The sequence below is a fragment of the Mustela putorius genome, unplaced genomic scaffold, assembly GCF_011764305.1.
Source record: "Mustela putorius furo isolate JIRA1106 unplaced genomic scaffold, ASM1176430v1.1 tig00000430_pilon_pilon_pilon, whole genome shotgun sequence".
NCBI lineage: Eukaryota > Metazoa > Chordata > Mammalia > Carnivora > Mustelidae > Mustela > Mustela putorius.
The window spans coordinates 25,085,443-25,102,724 of NW_025421377.1; the positions used below are offsets into that span (position 1 = coordinate 25,085,443).

General features: G+C 51.3%; 1 protein-coding gene across 1 annotated transcript in view; it reads right to left on the reverse strand.

Moving 5' to 3' along the window:
* SCARB2 (scavenger receptor class B member 2) overlaps positions 1–11,678 on the reverse strand; it is a 70,762-nt gene extending 59,084 nt beyond the window's left edge. Inside the window, exon 1 of the mRNA XM_045079894.1 lies at positions 11,306–11,678. Coding sequence (XP_044935829.1) covers positions 11,306–11,422 — 117 coding nt within the window. The 5' untranslated portion in view covers positions 11,423–11,678. The remainder of the gene's footprint in view (positions 1–11,305) is intronic.
* Positions 11,679–17,282: the final 5,604 nt, after the last annotated feature.

Below are 17,282 nucleotides of genomic sequence, written 5' to 3' on the forward strand. Positions count from 1 at the left end.
AAGGTAAAAATTCCTTTTTTTCAGATAAGGAAATGGTGGTGCTGGTGTTCCCAAGGTCACACAGCCAGGAAGTCAAATCGAATCTGACCCAGTCCAGGTCTGTGGGTTTGCATAAACTCCATGCTTGGCCCCGCTAGCAGCTGCCCGAGACCAAATCCCCCAGGGGAAGAGCTGCCAGATCTAGCATTTAAAAACAGAGGACGCCCGGGTGCGCCCCAAATACTGCATGGAGTGTGTCACAAAGTACTTTCATTCTTAGGTGACGCATGCTTGCAGGATTCAGGGCCAAAAATTGGGTATCTGCACCTTATACTCAAATAATTCCAGAAAAAGGCTGTCGGAGAGAGAAGAAGTAAATACGGCAGATGGTAACAAACAAGAAACTGAAGTGAATCAAAATCTTGCAAGAGACGTACCCACTCAAATATTATGCCCTACTTATCTGGAATCCAGATGTGTCTAGGCATCCTGTGTGTTACCCCGCAGCCCCCGGGAGACTGTAAATCTATGCAGAAACCCCTCCATAGACTCCGCGCTTCCTGCGGAGTCAGGCCTTACCTCTGGAGGGAAGGAAACCAGGGCGGCTGTGTGGAGTCATGGCCAACTCCCAGGATGGCTCAGTGAGGGGCCGACCGAAGAGAAGCCTGCTAGCTTCTCTGCCCCGTCCTGCTAATGAGCCCCCAAAAAGCACCTCAACCTCCTGCCAGAGGATGGTCCAGAAGAGGGCTTCATTTTGACCTGAAACTTCTAATTTCTATCCCCAGATCCTCTGAGCATTCGACTGTGCACTCCCAGGGGCCTGCTCCGCAAAGGATGGATTTAGAAACAAACAAGTAATATAACCTCAAGCCCGGAAAATGTCTGGCACAAGAAGTCATTAATTCTGCCCAAGATAACAAACCAGTTCCCTTGGTCCCAAGGAGCCCTTTGCACAATTTAAACACGAAAATATAGCTTGGGAATAACTGATCTTTCTTACGGAGGATTCTGCTGTTGGTGGCGACTGTTACCACTCAAACCCCGTCATTAACCGAGTTTTCCAGTTACACGAAGTTAAATCTCAGGGCAAGGTCCTAAATCATTTTTACAATGTGACGTGGATATTGCCTATAAATTGTACCCAAGTAGAACATGATGGATTTTTCCAGGCGTAATATTGTAGTACTACTACCAAAAGAGAGATTAGGAAGGTTATGGAGTCGTGTGGTAAATCTGCAGTGTCAACAACCAAATTCATCATTTAAACCGAAAAACTTGTTTTCAGCTAATTAGCCAGTATGTACAGATTGAGAGATTTCTATGTGCCCAACAGACATGGGCCCTGTCCTGACGAAGAAATTTAGCTAAGGACACAAAACTGCCACGCGTGAAGCAGCCAGTGAACACTGATGTGCGAGGCCCAGTAATTCAGCCCAAAGAAAGTAATAATTATTTGGATCCTCTCAGTTGTATGGACCCATCCTAAAATCCCCTCCTCATCTGGACATCCCTCAGTGTGACCAAAAATGGACCTACGATTTTCCTCCCCTAATTAATCCTAAACCCTGTACTCTTCTTCTCCATCTCAACTCCTGATCCCGGAGGTGGCCTGGGCGGCAGCAATACTACAGACATTCTCTTCTCCAGGATCCTTTCAAATCCTTGCTCCACCTCAGCCTCCAGAAAGTTCTATGAAACGTGTCTATGGGAGCAGACACTCTCGCCAGTGCTCATAGGATAAAGCCCAAGGTCCTTCCCCTGCCTCACTCAGGGGACGCAGGAGGTCACCTGTCATCATCTGTCATTCCCTCCCAGGCACTTTCTTGCATCAGCGACACTCAACCACCCTCTGCTCCCAGGGTAGAAGCTGGGTCAGCGGCTTGGTGTGGGAGCTGCCCTGACAGAATACAGCCACAGGACACAACACATCCAAGCCAGCCCGACAGAGATCTTCCGGGAAGGCGGGAGGAAGAGGGTTAGAGGGTTGCTGAAGCAGCTGTCCTGGTATAAGCCACTTGCAAATGATAAGAATAAGAATAAGATAAGGATAAGATAATGCATTACGCTTAGACGGGAATGGGGAATTCTTTAAGGCAACTTCCAGGATTCAAGAGCGCTACCGGTTGTTCTGTTAGCTCACCAGACAGCCACTGGATGGTTCCGCACAACCTGACCATCCACATCGCTGTCTACAGGGTCTACATTCACCCGGAGATGACGCAGACCAACCCTGACAACCTGGCCCAACGGCGTGGGAATGCGTGGGAATGGTCCTCACCAGACTCCCCGTTCATAAAACTCACCAAATACCAAAATACTAGCTGGTTTGCTTTGTTTTTTAAAATTTCTCCCTGGGTGGCTCCGAGGACAGTGGACGGTTGAGCACCGGCCTTGGGCTCAGGTCAGGAGGGATCCAGCCCTGCCTCGGGATGCCTGCTCAGCGGGGAGCCTGCGTCTCCTTCCTCTGCCCCTCTCCCACGCTTGTGATGAGCGCATGCGCATGCTCTCTCTCCCGCATGGGTGCACTTTCTCTCGCAATTCAAGATCTTTAAAAATAAATAATTTTTTTTTTCTCCTTGAAACGAAGCAGACCCAGTGCAGACTCTCGTAGTCATGTATGTCATCTGTACTGCTTTCCTTTTTTTAAATTCTGCTGCAGGACAGGAAAGAAGCTGCCATCCGCATTCTGCCCTAACTCTCTGACCTTATTTTCACTCAGGAGCAAATACATTGGCATTTTTAATGTCACTGTTGATGAGCCCGTTTTGCTTTAATTGCAATTGTAATAATGTCAGCTAATGAGATCTGACAGCTTATGTTCACACATTAGTTGATGCGGAAGCTGCTACTCCGTCTATAAATGACAGAAGGGACAACGCGGGCGACAGCCGTCCCCGAAAGCTCCGGCTACAAAGCCGCTAGGTGACTTCTGTTTAAATTTAGGTTTTCTCTATTTATTTGACAGAGAGATAGAGAAAGAGAGAACAAGCAGGGGGAGCAGCAGGCGGAGGCAGAGGGAGAGGCAGGCTCTGAGCAGAGCCCGACGTGGGGCTCGATCCAGCATGACCCGAGCCCTCCACCCAGGTGTCCACCCCCAAGATGACTCTTTACACGCTTCCATGTGATAATAAATGTGAAGCCAAGGCTGAGAACTGCCAGCCCAAAGGGAGAGAAAGCAGCCACCAGCTGGAAACCAGATCAAGGGTCTGGTGAACCCTGGAGAAACAGATGTGCGTGCAGATGTGTGTGTGGGGGGGTGGCTGAAGGAGCGGACGAGGAGGAGGATTTTTAAGACGTGACTCGAGAAGGGGCCCATGGAAACAATGCCCGGGCTCCGCGCCTACCCCGTAGGGCCACTCTTACTGTTGCACAACCTGCTGGGCTGTGATTACATCTCTGGCTGGATGTGAGGGATGCCTCCAGCGCCTGCTAGGATCGCCGTCCCCTCTCCTTCCAGTACTGTTGACCATCAGAAGGACCGTGTCGAAAGCAACTCCCCTTGAGGTGGGACTTGCCAGAGCGGTAACCCTGCTCTAACGATGGCATCTGCCTCTCCGTCTCTAGAAAGCCCGTAACACGCAGATGCTGAAGGGGCCAGGCCGGCGTGGTTGAGTGTCGCGGCCGTGGGTTTGCCCATCTGTTTGGTGTCAAACCCTGCGGATAATATTCACTTCTTCAGAGAACTGTGCCCTCTTCCATTTTTGTTAAACACACCACCCTCCCATTTCCCTTCTTTTGGTAAAAAGGTTCAGATACAAACAGGTGATTTCTTTATTCTAAGAACAACAGCAGAGCAGGCAGGATATCACAAAGGGCTCCTTCCCTGGGCCTCCGAGGTTGGGAGCCAGCAGGAATGTGAGGGTCATGGGAACGGGGGGGAGGTCCCCTCTGAAGGGTGGCCTCATTCTGCCCAGACAGATGTCGCACCGGACGGTGGCCAGGTGAGCACGCACAACAACCACATGCTTCAGGAGAAGCTGGAAACTGGGACTATTGGACAAAGTTTGGAGATTTTAAAGGTCTAGTGAGGCAATGACCACTGGCCTACAGAGTATAACAAAACTGTGAAGATAAACAACATGATACATAATAAGCAAACAAGATCATCCCCAAGGATGTACGTCTTCATTTACTCATTCTTGCATTCACCAAGTAATACTTAAAACATCTGTTATGCACAACGTTGCACTTGATGCAATGGGAAGATGACACACAGCTATACATGACAGGGCCCCACCTTCAAAGGGAGCTTTCAAGCCAGTACTAAAGTATGTCCTACGGATTGACATAAGGACTGACATCGTCATAGGCAGGGCTGAGGCTAGAGGCGATTTTTCAAATAATTCAATTATAGAGATGCGCATGGTCTTGTCTATTTCGATTAGCACACGGGGACGACAAGAGAGTCACTGAAGCTACAGTGCCGAAAATCCACACTACGAACTTGACCCATGGGCCTGTGTGGAGACTGAAGGAAGGCATGTACAACCCACCAAACAAAATCCTGGTGGCCCGATTAATAACATAGTTTCTGAATTGCTCTTACAGAAATGTAACAGAGATACTATGTTATTTTTTTTAAGTTATTCTAAAAATCAGCATAATTAATTAAATGAAAACTAGAGTAGCAGCTCTCAAAGTGTGGTCTGAGGACCTCTGGGGGTCTCCAAGACCCTCTCGGGGGGTCCACAAGGTCAAAACAGTTTTCATAATAATATTAAGACATTATTTGCCCTTTTCATGCTTATTCTCTCATGACTGTAGAGAGCAGTTTTCCAGAGGCCGTAAGACATGTAACGGTGTCATTGCTCTGACAGCTAATACGTGCTTGGGTACTCTGGTGCTATAAAAATTTATCAGTTTTAATTTCTGATATTGTAAATATTGATAGATACAACTCACAGAAACACAAGCCTTTTGGGTCTTCAATTTAAGAGTGTAAAGGGGCCTGCACCCCCAAAATTTGAATTAGTTTACAAATTCTGCAAGGGTAAGATTGTGTCTACTTTACTCTTGGATCCACAGCTGCTAGCACATTGCCTCACAAATGGTCCACACTTGGTACATATTTGCTAAATAAATGAATGACTGCCAAAGCATATATATAAAAACACTTTTCGATACAGACAGCAACACCAAAAAGTAGCCTTATTTTCCTTTGTCGCTTTTGACTGGTTACCAGCGTTGATGAAAAATGGTCCCCGCATTTAGTATACCATGTACATACAGAATATTTCCCGATGACACAGGCCATAAATGCCTAGTCGCTTGGCCAACATCCTATGTTTTCATTAATGGTCTTACAGTCCCACCTGCTGATTCTTCCCCAGGACACAAGCAAATGTCTGGCAGAACAGATGGTCCCTTTGCTGCACCCGACAGAATGAAATCTTGCACTTTATTAAGAAAACAAGAAAAAAAAAAAGCAAGCAAGAACAGTTCTCACAAGCAACACCCTTCCCCTCCCCCCACCCAAATCCTTCCTTTAATGTAAACTTGAAGAACAACAGTATCCACGAAGAGTAACATCTTCTGCTGGAATCGTCATCTCTTTCACATACCCACTATACCAGAAGAAATGAAAAATAAATAAAAGTGGGAACAGAAGCACCCCATTTTTGAAAAGTGTATTTGTTACTACATGTGCATAAATAAAATCGTGGAATGATTAACACTATGTCAACAGTAGTTATCTTTGTTTTATTATTTTTTGTTGTATCTGACTTTGTAGAATGGCATGTATTTCTTATCAGAAAAATTAAAATAAAGAATAAAATACAAAGGTTAAAAAAAAAAAAGGAACCGCTATCTCGAGGAACAAAGATGTGGGCTGCCACAAGGACCATCCAAACCAGTCAGGGTCAGCGTTTTAACTTGGGGGCCGGGGCTAAGGAGTCTGGCTCAGCAAGCCTGGCAGCATCTGCGCTTTGAAACTCTCTAAGTGATTCTGATGTGGTTCCTAGGGTCTAGGGACAACAGTGAGACCTACGGGTTTACTCCATTGCCCTGACCGTTAATGAATGCACTCATGGTCGCTAAGAATTAGTAAGATATTGAAAGAAATGTAGTATGATTTTACTATCACAAGATCACATTTCTAAAAGCCAGGGAGGCGACGGGTAATTTTGCTTAGGAGCTAACGCATCTTGCAAGGATACTGCCTCTGCTTAAGAGTCTATGACTTCTGCTTGCGCTGAGCGGATCACATTAGTCTGTTACACATTTAGAAAGGAGAAACCACGAGATAAAGCCTGCCCGTGGGAGCTTCAGCAGCTGAAGCATCCCATAAGGCTGCGGCCGAGGAAGCCCCCAGTGACTAAACAGCCTGGGCGCACTGAGTCAACAGAGGAAACTATCTGGGAGGGGAAAACAGAGGAAGGAGTGGGAGATGCAGAGTGCCTGGTCCTGCTGACTTTCCAGTTTCTTCTGTCCTCTACAGGTCCTCCTGTTCTATGGTTCTCCCATGAGCTTCCTCTTTCAGCTTTACAAAAAAAATCCCCGTCATTCTGGATCCACGGGCTGGATGCATGGGCTGTAGCTCCTTGCTCTTCTTAATTGCTAAGAAGAGGAGGACAGTGTGGTATGTGAGGATAGAACTGACTGTCCAAACCAGGGATCTTTCAAGAGGAAAGAAGGTGCCAGTGCTGTGCTAGGACTGCAGGTGTAAATAAACCAGGATTGTTTGGCAACAGGCTCTCTGGTCATCCTTGGGATGGGAAAAGTGGTTTAGGAGACCCAGCTTGCACACCTAACCCTACCCTTACCTCTCCATCTGGCCTCTGGTAAGTCAATTCTCTACCTTTCCTGCAGCACATTAATATAAAGACAATTTGGTGCCTACCGCCATCTATTTTAAAGCCGAGAGGGGCTCAGTTTCCTTGACTATAAATTAACAGATTCAGTGATGTCTCAGGTTTTTTTCTTACTCTAAGGTTCTAGTCTTCACAACTCTGAAAAGCAGTAATTCAAGGAAATAGCAGGCAAGAAGTCTTTTAAGATTACATAGAGTTGATCGTTTTCACATAAACAGACATGAAGATGTTTAACTAATTCGACTTTAAAAAAAGAAGACCCCCCACATTAATGTTATTTGGTTAAATCACCCACGATTAAATTTTATTTCTTGAGGCCTCAGCAGCATAGCTCCAAAGCTCTTTGGCTCCTAAAAGAGGCCAGCTGCTCCTGCTTGCCCAGAGTCTCAGGTCCCGGCCAAGGATAAAGAATATTTGTCCCATTGGTCTCATCCCTGACATCCAATGCGGTCATCCTTCCTCGGCCTGCGAGTAGGAAACATGGAAACAGTCTCTTTCCTTCCCACTGCTTCCCTTGCCAGAACTTTTCATTTCAGGCAGCCCGGATGGACTCTGACTGGCTCTGCACTCCCATTTCTGGGAAATGTTCAAACCGCCAGTGAGTCTAAGGGCAAATTTAATATTCTGCGCTGCAAAGCCGCTCTCGAACAGAGCTCACGTGCCTATGTCACAGAGTCCCGGAAGTTTGCAACGAGAAGGAAACTTACCTACTACATAAGCTTCAGCTCACAGATGACAAAATGCAGCTACAAACAATAACAACTGTGAATATTTGGGCATTTTGCAAGGTGCTGCACTGGATGCTTTATGCCAATCCTTCCATTTCATTCCTGCAACCAGCCTAAGGCCAGGGTCCCTATTACTCCCATCTACGTGAGAAACTGAGCTTTTGAGGGATTCAGTATTTGCTCCTTGGCTGGCTCAGCTTAATCTCAGTATTTGTTAGCAACGGAGAAAAAGAATTTTAGCCAAGGTCTGCTGATTCCTAGAACACTGTTCTTTTGACTCTAATGACCAAAAAGGAGGCTCCAGGCATTTATTGTGTGCCCACCACAGACCAGGAACTGTGCTACGGGCCAGGACAGCTGGTAGGCTTAGCAAGGGAGAGCATGAAATTCTGCCTTTCCTGGCTCTGGGGGGGAAACAGAGATGGAAAGGTTTCTGCAAAGCTCTGTCTTCAGGGAAGTCAAAATGCTTCAGGAACGCCGGCATGGCTCTGTTAGCTGAGCCTCCGACTCTTGATTTCTGCTCAGGTCATGATCTCAGGGTCTTGGGACCAAGCCTGGCGTCAGTGTCGGACTCCGTGCTCAGCACGGGGTCTGCCTCTCCCTCTTCCTCTGCTCCTCCCCCTACTTCCATTCTCTCTCTCTCTCTTTCAAATAAAAAATAAATAAAATCTTAAAACAGGGGGGTACCTGGGTGGCTTAGTGGGTTAAGCCTCTGTCTTTGGCTCAGGTCATGATCTCAGGGTCGTGGGATCGAGCCCCGCATGGGACTCTCTGTTCAGCACGGAGCCTGCTTCCCCTCTCTCTCTCTCTCTCTCTCTCTCTCTGCCTGCCTCTCTGCCAACTTCTGATCATTGTCAAATAAATAAATAAAATCTTAAAAAAAAATCTTAAAACCAAAAAAATCCCCAAAAGAACACTTGACAGAGAAGATCCAGATAATGCCCAGAATATCCCTCAAGAAGTGGGTGTGAGCAAACATAGAGGAGACATTACTCTGCCTGTTTTGCAATTGAGAAAATTGAAGCAGAACCAATTGCTAGGACTTGCCCAATAGAGGCATTTGGTAAACAAGGGAGGCCCAGAATGGAACCAAACTGTCTCGGTTCCTTCCACTCCACTCACCGGCCAAAATGGAAGTCTCCCTTTAATATTAACATCTCCCTGCAAATTATTCCAATAGAAATTATGTTGCCACGCTTCTCACAATGAGCTAAACCCCCTCTTCTGAATGTCACCCTTTTCCTCTCTTCTCTTTTTGATATAGTCAAGCCAGGCTATGGATAATCTTCACATGAAAAAAAAAAAAAAAAAAAAAACGAAGAACTGGGAGCATCAGAGTGGATGGACTTCGTTACAACCCAACTAAGGCCAAGTTATGAAGGAATCGTTCTGCAATGGCCCCTCTGGCCATGATGGCGGTGGCCATGACTGACCAGCTGTCCCCTGCTTGGGCTGTCTGGGGGCCGTCCACATTAGCTCTCTCCATCTCCCAGTGGCACACACACAGGCAGGTCCAGGGTTCGTGGGAAGCTTATACCATGTGAGGAACCCTTTCTAAGCAACCTTCCCCCCAAAAAATTTGGATACAGAATTAAATACAGGGTGTTGGAAGGGCCTGTGCGAGGGCCTGCGGCGGGAGTTGAGTGTGCTCCACACTAAATGCACCACCGAGCTTGAAACAGCAAACACCCTCGCCTTCCCAAGTAATGAGACCGGCTCGGGGAAGTTAAGTAACTTGCCCAGAATCAAAGCGCGTGCAAATGGTGAGGTCAGGATTGAAACTCAGGGTGTCTGACTTCAAATCTCATGAATTTTGTCTGTACTCATACAGCTTCTAACAAAAATAAAATTTCTTTACGAAGCACTAACTATAGTCCATGAAAACTACCCATTTTCCCCTAATAATTTGTATAGCCTCTCTATTCTCCTGAGTTGTTACTATTCCCATTTGCAGACTGGGAAACCCAGAATGAAGGAAGGTTAAGCACCTGGCCCAAGGGCCACCAGCTAGTTCCTGGTGGAGCCAGGGTCCGTGTGGAGGAGTGCGGACGGCAGAGTCCCACTCTCTGTCCCACTGCCCCATGCGTCCACACTACAGGTGACCCCGGAGAGGAGAACTCGACAGTAATGCGTGCCGTCCGGCTGACTTGCAATATTCCTGCCCGCTGAAGCGCGCTCTGTCACTTGATTTCACATACCACGCTGCTCCGCATTCCATAATGGGGAGAGGGAATTCTGAAAACCCGCGTCCCCTGTACTATACTGAGTTAGTCTGATCAGAGTCTAGTCCTTACATAGAAAACCACATGCAAAAGCTGATCACCAAGTATCAGTGCCAAGTCAAGGCCCAGGCCAGCTGCCTCGAGGCCACCTCCCTCCCTGCCCATGAAACGGGGAGCCGCAGAGCATCTGAGGGCTGGCAATACCTGAGGCCCGGGGGAGACCTCACCTCCCGGAGCTCCCCTGAAGCCACCTTGTAAAGCCACCCAAGAAGATTCACAGACTGACTATAACTGGATTGCTTCTCACTCTGGTCACCCAAGCAAGAGATTATATCCTTCAACAATCTGGCCGCGGATCTGCAGGTGGCCAGGAATACAGAAACCGGTATTGGGTTTTCCCTTGACAACAGCTCAGGGACAACAGCGGTCTTCCAGAAGCTCAGAGTGAGCTCCGTCTTCCCACAATAACATGAACTTTAAAATTAAATTAGGTTATACCACGACTTTTGCCTTTTAAAAATTTGCCTCCAGCGGCCAGATTCCAAGGAATTGATGGCTTTTGGCAACCTCTGTTAAAGGAATATGTCTGTTGTCACCAGAACGAGACAACGTGACTAACCAGGAGTTCAGGGATCAAACTGGCTTTTTAGTGCAGGTGACAGAAGGTGCAAACCCATGGGACAGAGGACGCATGGGGCCACGGTTCTAAGGAGGAAGGCTGCTCCAATGATTTTTTTTTTTTTTTTTGAAGAAAAAGTGATCCCAGTAACTCTCTCTTGTTCCTCTTTCCTCTGGTGGAAGGAAGAAGGAAGGAACCGGGGAGTCTTCCAGACGACCAGCTCTCCAGCCCACTCATCTAGGGTAAGGGACAGGCTCTGATTCTTTCAAGAATCTAACCGCGTCCTTGCCTGAAGCTTATGGTTATTTAAGAAAAGCACGAATCCCTGATGAGACAAAGCCACCCAGGCCGTCGCGATGAGATGCCCCAGGCTCAGTCGGGGGAAACCAGCAGGGACTCTGCGGGACGGAAATGTCACCCGGCCGAGGCCTGGCCTCCCGCCCAGCGGCCGGGCCCAGCCCAGGCAGGCGCGAGCGCCGCGGACCGCAGGGCCCCGCCGCTCCGCATCCCGGGCCGCTCCGAGGGCGGCAGCGCGCGGCGACAGACCCGCCCGGGCCCGGGTTTGTTTTTCCCTGACGTGGGGGGGGGGATGTGCTTGGGCCGGACAGAGACCGGGGCGCAGGCAGGGGGGGCGCGGAGCGGGAGGCGAGCGGGAGGAGGTGAGGGAAAGCCTCCGGGAGAAGCGGGCTGCGCGGTTCCAGCTCCGCCTCCCCATCCTTCTTTAACCCTTTCCCGTCCACCCAAGAACACACGCCGCAAAGGAGGGCTGCAGCCCGGGGCTGCCGGGGAGGGCGGCTCCCGGCACGAGGTCCAGCACTGGGGGGTGGGAGTGAGGCGGTGGGGGGCTGGAAGCGTCCCCCGCCCGACCGGGAGCGCGCACAGCCGCCCGCGCGCGCACACACACACACACACACACACACACACACACGCGCGCGCCCGCTTCACCTTCTCGATCGTCTGGTCCACGGCCTTCTGGAAGACCCGGGCCACCAGCAGCGTGACGCTGGTCACCAGCAGGAGCAGGGACAGCGTCCCGACGGTGTAGAAGCAGCACCTGCCCATCCCGCGCGCCGCTCCGGGCCCGCCCGCCCGCGACCGCGCGGAACCAGGGAGGGGCGGCGGCTGCGGCGGCTCGTCCCCCGCGACCCTGCGGCGCCCGCGGCCCCGGCGCTGCGCGCGGCCCCCGGCTCCGGCGCTGGGCTCCCGGCTCGCGTGCTCCCGGCCGGCCGCCGGCGAGTGGGACGAGCCGCTTCGCTTTCGGTTTCCCCGGCTGGCGCGGTCGGGAGGGAGAGGGAGCGCGCAGGGCGGTGACGCTGGCCGGCCCGGCTCGCCGCTGCAGGGGGAGGCGGCGGCGGGCGAGCAGCTGCGCGGGGAAGCGGGCGGGGCGGAGGCCGGGCCCGCAGTCATGTGCCCCGCGGCGGCCGCGGCGATTCGGCCCCCGCCCGCCGCGCGCGTCCCGGGCGGTCCCCGGGGCTCCCGGGCCGCAGCCCGGCCCAGCCGAGCCCCCGCCTCCGCGACGCGCGCCCCGGCCGCGCGGGAGAATGGCCTGTGCTCCCGGCGATGCGAGCTGCGGGCCTGCGAGGGCCGGGCGCCGGGGATTCGGGGGGCACCAGCCGGCCGCGCTCCGGACCGGCGCTGCAGGGACAGCTCACAGCGGCTCTGCTCCCGTCGCGGCGCGCTGAGATGGGGGCGCCCAAGCCCGCTCTGTCCGGTGACCGAGGGCCCCGCAACTGGACTAGATCTTGGAGGATGTGAAGGGCTTATCCCGTATGGGGTCTGTGCAAGCAGGGAGAGCCGTTTCAAGGACAGGAAAAACGCGTGCGAAGACCCCGGGGGTAAAAGAGGTCAGGCGGAAGGAGGGCAGCGAGGCTCCGGTGTGCAGGATCTCAGGTGCGGGCCGTGTGGAAATGCGCTTTGAAAGGCTCTCAGCGCCCCGTAGAAGAGCCGGGACGTTATCCCTCAGCAGTGAGGCTCAGGAAGACGCGCCAAGCAGGTGGGGGTGACATTGTCCCTATGGGCTTTGCTCACCATCATGTCCCAGGCGGACAGGCTAAAGCCTGCACAGCCCGAACTCAGAATTCGTGGGATGAAGGTCAACCACGTGCCAGCCTTCGGTGAGGTGCTTTCACGCAGCCATTTATTTAATACCGCCACATTGTGACTTGGTGGCTGTCTGACCCACTCCCCCCAAGAGCAGTGCCAGACAAGAACACTCTGCAAGAGACTGACACGCAGGAAGCCAGGTGTGAGCTCTGTAGAGAAGCAAGGAAGGAGGGGTATGTGGAAGGAGCTCTCGTGCCCCGGAGCAGCTCTAAGAAAGTAAGAAAGTTCGGTTGGGCTGTGGGGGGTAGGAGGTGGGGTGTCCTCAAGCCTCGCTGGCCTATCCCAGGGGTCCAGCATCTCCCAGGAGTAGACCTCTTGTACTTAGTCGTGCCGGTGAGCAGCGCCAGCCGGGTGGCCTCTGCACCAAGCCGGGGATGAGTATCAGAGGACAGATTTCCAATCTCAGGCTCTGGGACAGATGCACTGGTCGGTTATGCTCCGCATTGGAAGATCTGAAAGATACATTTCCCTGGTCGCCATAATGGTATGATTCCTGTTCGACCAGAGGAAACCGTGGCTCTGAACGGTAAGTAACCTAACAAGCTCGACCGGTTGCTGAATGGTGGAGCCTGTCTAGACAGGAAGGCAGGTGGGTGTCCTCCAAAGTCCCTGCTTTTTCTGCCCTGCGCATTGCTGCCTCCCAGCTGCTGTCCATGAGAATCTGCAGACCGGCCGTTCGGCAGGGGGACTTGGTTACGGACTCAGTGAGATGCATTGAAAATGATGGCAGATTCCTCGACACTCCTTCTGTTGAGAGGTACCTTTGAATTTGGACTTCTTAAACCAATAGAATATGGAGAAGACACATAACCTGGAACTTCTGAAGTCAGATCATAAATGCCTTGAAATTTCTTTCTGCCTCGGGCGCCTGGAAACGGTTGCTTTTGGAGGCCCTGAGCCACCTGTAGGTCTAGCTACCCTGAGACCTTTATGCTGGAGAGAACACAGGAGAAGCCATTGGGAGATGGCCTGAGCCTGCAAGAAAAGAGATGCGCCCCCAGCCCCTTGCTGTCCCCAACCATTTGAGCCATGGGCCCCAGACATATGGAGCAGAGTGGTTCTTGCCTTGCCTTACCCGAAATGCAAAATAAAGGATTGCTGTTATTTTCATCCACTGAGGCTTAGCCTAGTGTGTTACTCAGTTTTGGATACCTGGAACAGATCCTAAGGGCAGGACTGAACCAGGACAGTGACAGTGACAGTGGTACCCATGCCCAGCTCTCCAGTGAGAGCCCCAAGGGGGCTGAAGGGGAGAGGTCTGGGGTGATTCAACCCTTCCAAGCCTCATGGCCTCAGTGCCTCGGTGGTCCCAGTCTTCATGCGCCCACAATCAGCAGCCTTCCCCCCACCCCCACCTGCCACGGTAGTGCTCTATTCTGCCCCCCATCTCTGCTGTAGATTCCAGCCATCCATCTCAGCTCTCCCTGTCCCCCGCTTCGCTTCAGAGACCACACTACACCCCTGGCCCTTGCTTCTGCTCTGCCTGGGCAGTGGTTGGAGGCTCTGCGTCTGTGTGTGTCTTCTCCCTCCTGAACTAGAAAAAAGATTCAGTAATCTTCCTTCCTTCCGGAGTGTCTGGCTCTTGGCTCCCAGCAGCTCATGCTCAAATTGAACCCTTCCTCCCCCGTGTCTCAGACTAGATTTTCTGTTTGCTAGCTCTGTTCTCGAGAGCGAACTCCACGGCCAACACCCACTCCAGGGCTGGGCCACCAATGCCCGGCCACTCTTCCTTCTCCTTGTCCTCTGAGGTTCCTTTTGGCCTCTTGTCTGGGCCAATAGGGGAGTAACAGACCATGCGGACGGAGAGATGGGCCCAGACGTGAGAACCACATCTTGGTGTGGGGAGGGCTGCTGAACAAGGGTTTCCGACTCTGCTGCCCTCAGTTTACCTTCCCTTTGAGGCTCTTTGGCTCAGGCAACACCACTCCATTGTTTCCATCATGTCAGGCGGCTGGTAAGCTGCTTCCCCTTTAAAACTCTGGTCCAGACTGGACAAAAACCTCTTTCTTGGTTCCTCTTAGCACAGCTGACCAGACTAGCATCTAAAAAATGCACTAAACACTAACAAAAGGACCTAATTACAGAAAATATAAACAGCTTTAAAAAAAAAAAATCCATGTTCCCCAAAGCAGCAGTCTATAATCCCACAGTAATGGCTTTTTAGTGGCTGGCCTGGCTGGTTTTCTGCTCAGTCATATCTTCTCCACCCCATGGCGGCTACAGATAGACGATGCCCCCAAGCTCCCACATTCCACAAGCTTCCCAAAGCCCCTTGGGACTTCCTCCTTATTTCTGATCTATGGGACATGTCGCGGCCACTGCTAATTGGCATGATTAAGTCCGTTTTTGTGCACTAGAAGCATTTCCCTGTACAGGTGAGATCATCTCTACATATGAGGGGTGCTACACAGGCCACTGTCCCCCTGATAACCACCCTCTTGAGGGGGAGAAGGCCTGGGAGATCTCTGCCTGCGACCGGTTAGATGCGGAGCCTGGCGCCCTGCAGGGAGACAGGCAGGAATTTTCGACTCGACACCCAAAGTCAGGAGCACAGGAATTTGAGAAGGACCAGGGCCCTTATGATCGCATACTGGGGCCTTCTGCAAAACTCACAGTCATTCAAGACTCAGAAAGAGAAAAAACTTCCTTCACAAACCCTAAGAAAGGCTCCAGGACAACAGACTCCAAGACCAGAGAAGCAAGAAGGGCTCTTTGGCCCCCTCCCCCGAAATCTAGACCACTTATGTCTTCAACAGAGGTTATTGGGTAATCACTGTGTACTTTTACGTTAAAATTATTAATGTGCTAAGTGTAAAAATTTATTTTTTTAGGATTTCATTTATTTACTTGGGAGAGAGAGAGCACTCAAGAGAGAGAGAGAAAGCATGAGCAGGGGGAGAAGCAGAGGGAGAGGGAGAAGCAGACTCTCTGCTGAGCAGGGAGCCTAATGGGGACTTGATCCCAGAACCCTGGGATCATGACCGGAGCCAAAGGCAGACGCTGAATGGACTGCACCACCCAGGCGCCCAAGTGTAACCATTTAAAGTACACCCGGTTTCTACAGGTGGGGCAGACAAACCCCAAACGTGACTGTGAACAACTCTTCCCTTGAAGGCTGCTGCCGCTCCTGCAACCTGAGGTGGCGTCTACCCCTCCAGCCCTTAAATCCGGGCTGGCCGTGACCTGCTCCAGCCCCCAGATGTGCTGGAACCGACGAGGCCAGGTCCCAGTCTAGGCCTTAAAGGGCCTGGCAGCCCCTTCCTTTACTCCGTTGCGATCCAGCTCCCACGGTAGAAGCTCAGAGAGACCCCTGGGTGATGAGAAGCCACGGCGAGCGAGACTCTGGAGAATGAACGAGAGGCCGTCAGGGATGTCATAGCCCCTCCGAACCCCCACATGCTATGGGGAACAGAGATGACGGGCTGTCCCTGCGGAGCCCTACTGGCGAGGCAGCATGTGAGCACATGAGCGGCTGTGTGTTAAGCTACGCAGTTTGGGGCGGTCGGCTAGGCCATGGTAGACAAAGGAAACAATTTCTGTCTCCATCCTTCTGATCTTACCGGTCACTGCAAACTCCCAATATTTTTTTTTTTTAAGATTTTATTTATTTGACAGACAGAGACCACAAGTAGGCAGAGAGAGGGGGAAGCAGGCTCCCCACTGAGCAGAGAGCCCAATATGGGGCTCGATCCCAGGACGCTGGGATCATGACCTGAGCTGAAGGCAGAAGCTTTACCCACTGAGCCACCCACGTGCCCCAAACTCCTAATATTTAAAGAATTCTGTTATGACACAACTGATAGCTCCTGGATTAGAGATTTTTTGGTCCTTTATAGGTCGTACTCTGAGCACGGCAGAGCAGAAGGAATCTGAGGCTGCCCGTGGTCCCGTCTGCTACCTCTTCCAGCTACGAAACCCTGTGTCTTCCCCGTCACGGTCTTTGCAGCCCAAGCTAGGGCAGTCTTTTCTAGTTTGTTTGGCTTTGGCTTTGGTTTTATTCCGCTTGGAGTTGCGGAGAAATATGGAGCCCTCCCCCGCTTCAAATCTGTGTTTCTTTTCTCGTTCCTCTAAGGATGTGGCGTTTTTGAAACACGGTAACTGGGAAGCCACAACCTATTTGCTTTGTTCTCGGCCCTCCCCTAAAGCCACAAACATAGTCTCTTCTGAGGGAATGTGTGAGATGGTGGTGGTGGTGGGTTTGGGGGGGCAGAGGAGCGAGGGGGAGAAAAGAAACGGGGGGGCAGAAATGGTTACTATGTCAACAGCATCTATCTGCGGCCAAGCGGGGTGCCAGGCATGGGACCTGCATTACTCTCTGAACACTGGCAATACCCTGTAAAGTAGACGCAGCGTCTCCATTTTAAAAATGAGGACACTGAGGCACAGGGAGTTTGGCCAAGTAGTTCAAAGTCACGTGGCCAGTGAGAAACACAGCCGGTGCTGAACCCCCATCCACCAGACATTAAGCCCGGCTCTTTGCCACTTAACTCCTGGGTAGAACTTCCTATTTTCTGAGGGAGAAAGACAGCAGTGATGATTGACTTAATAAAAAAAAAAAAAAAAAAAAAAAAAAAAAAAGCTGTGACAGTACCAACATTATTCTCAGCGACGTGGGCAACCAGGAGGGGCAGAGGGGTTGGCATTAGCTGTTTGAGAGAGAGAACATCTCTGCCTGCCTGGACGTGGTGTTGGATGAGAAACCCAGTCCAGGAAGGAGCTGCAGGTTCCCCTCAGCCTCAGGGTAGCTACGAGTAAATTTCCATTGTATGCCCGGATGTGAAAAGTATTATAATCTGTTCTCATTTGAGGTTGTTTGATG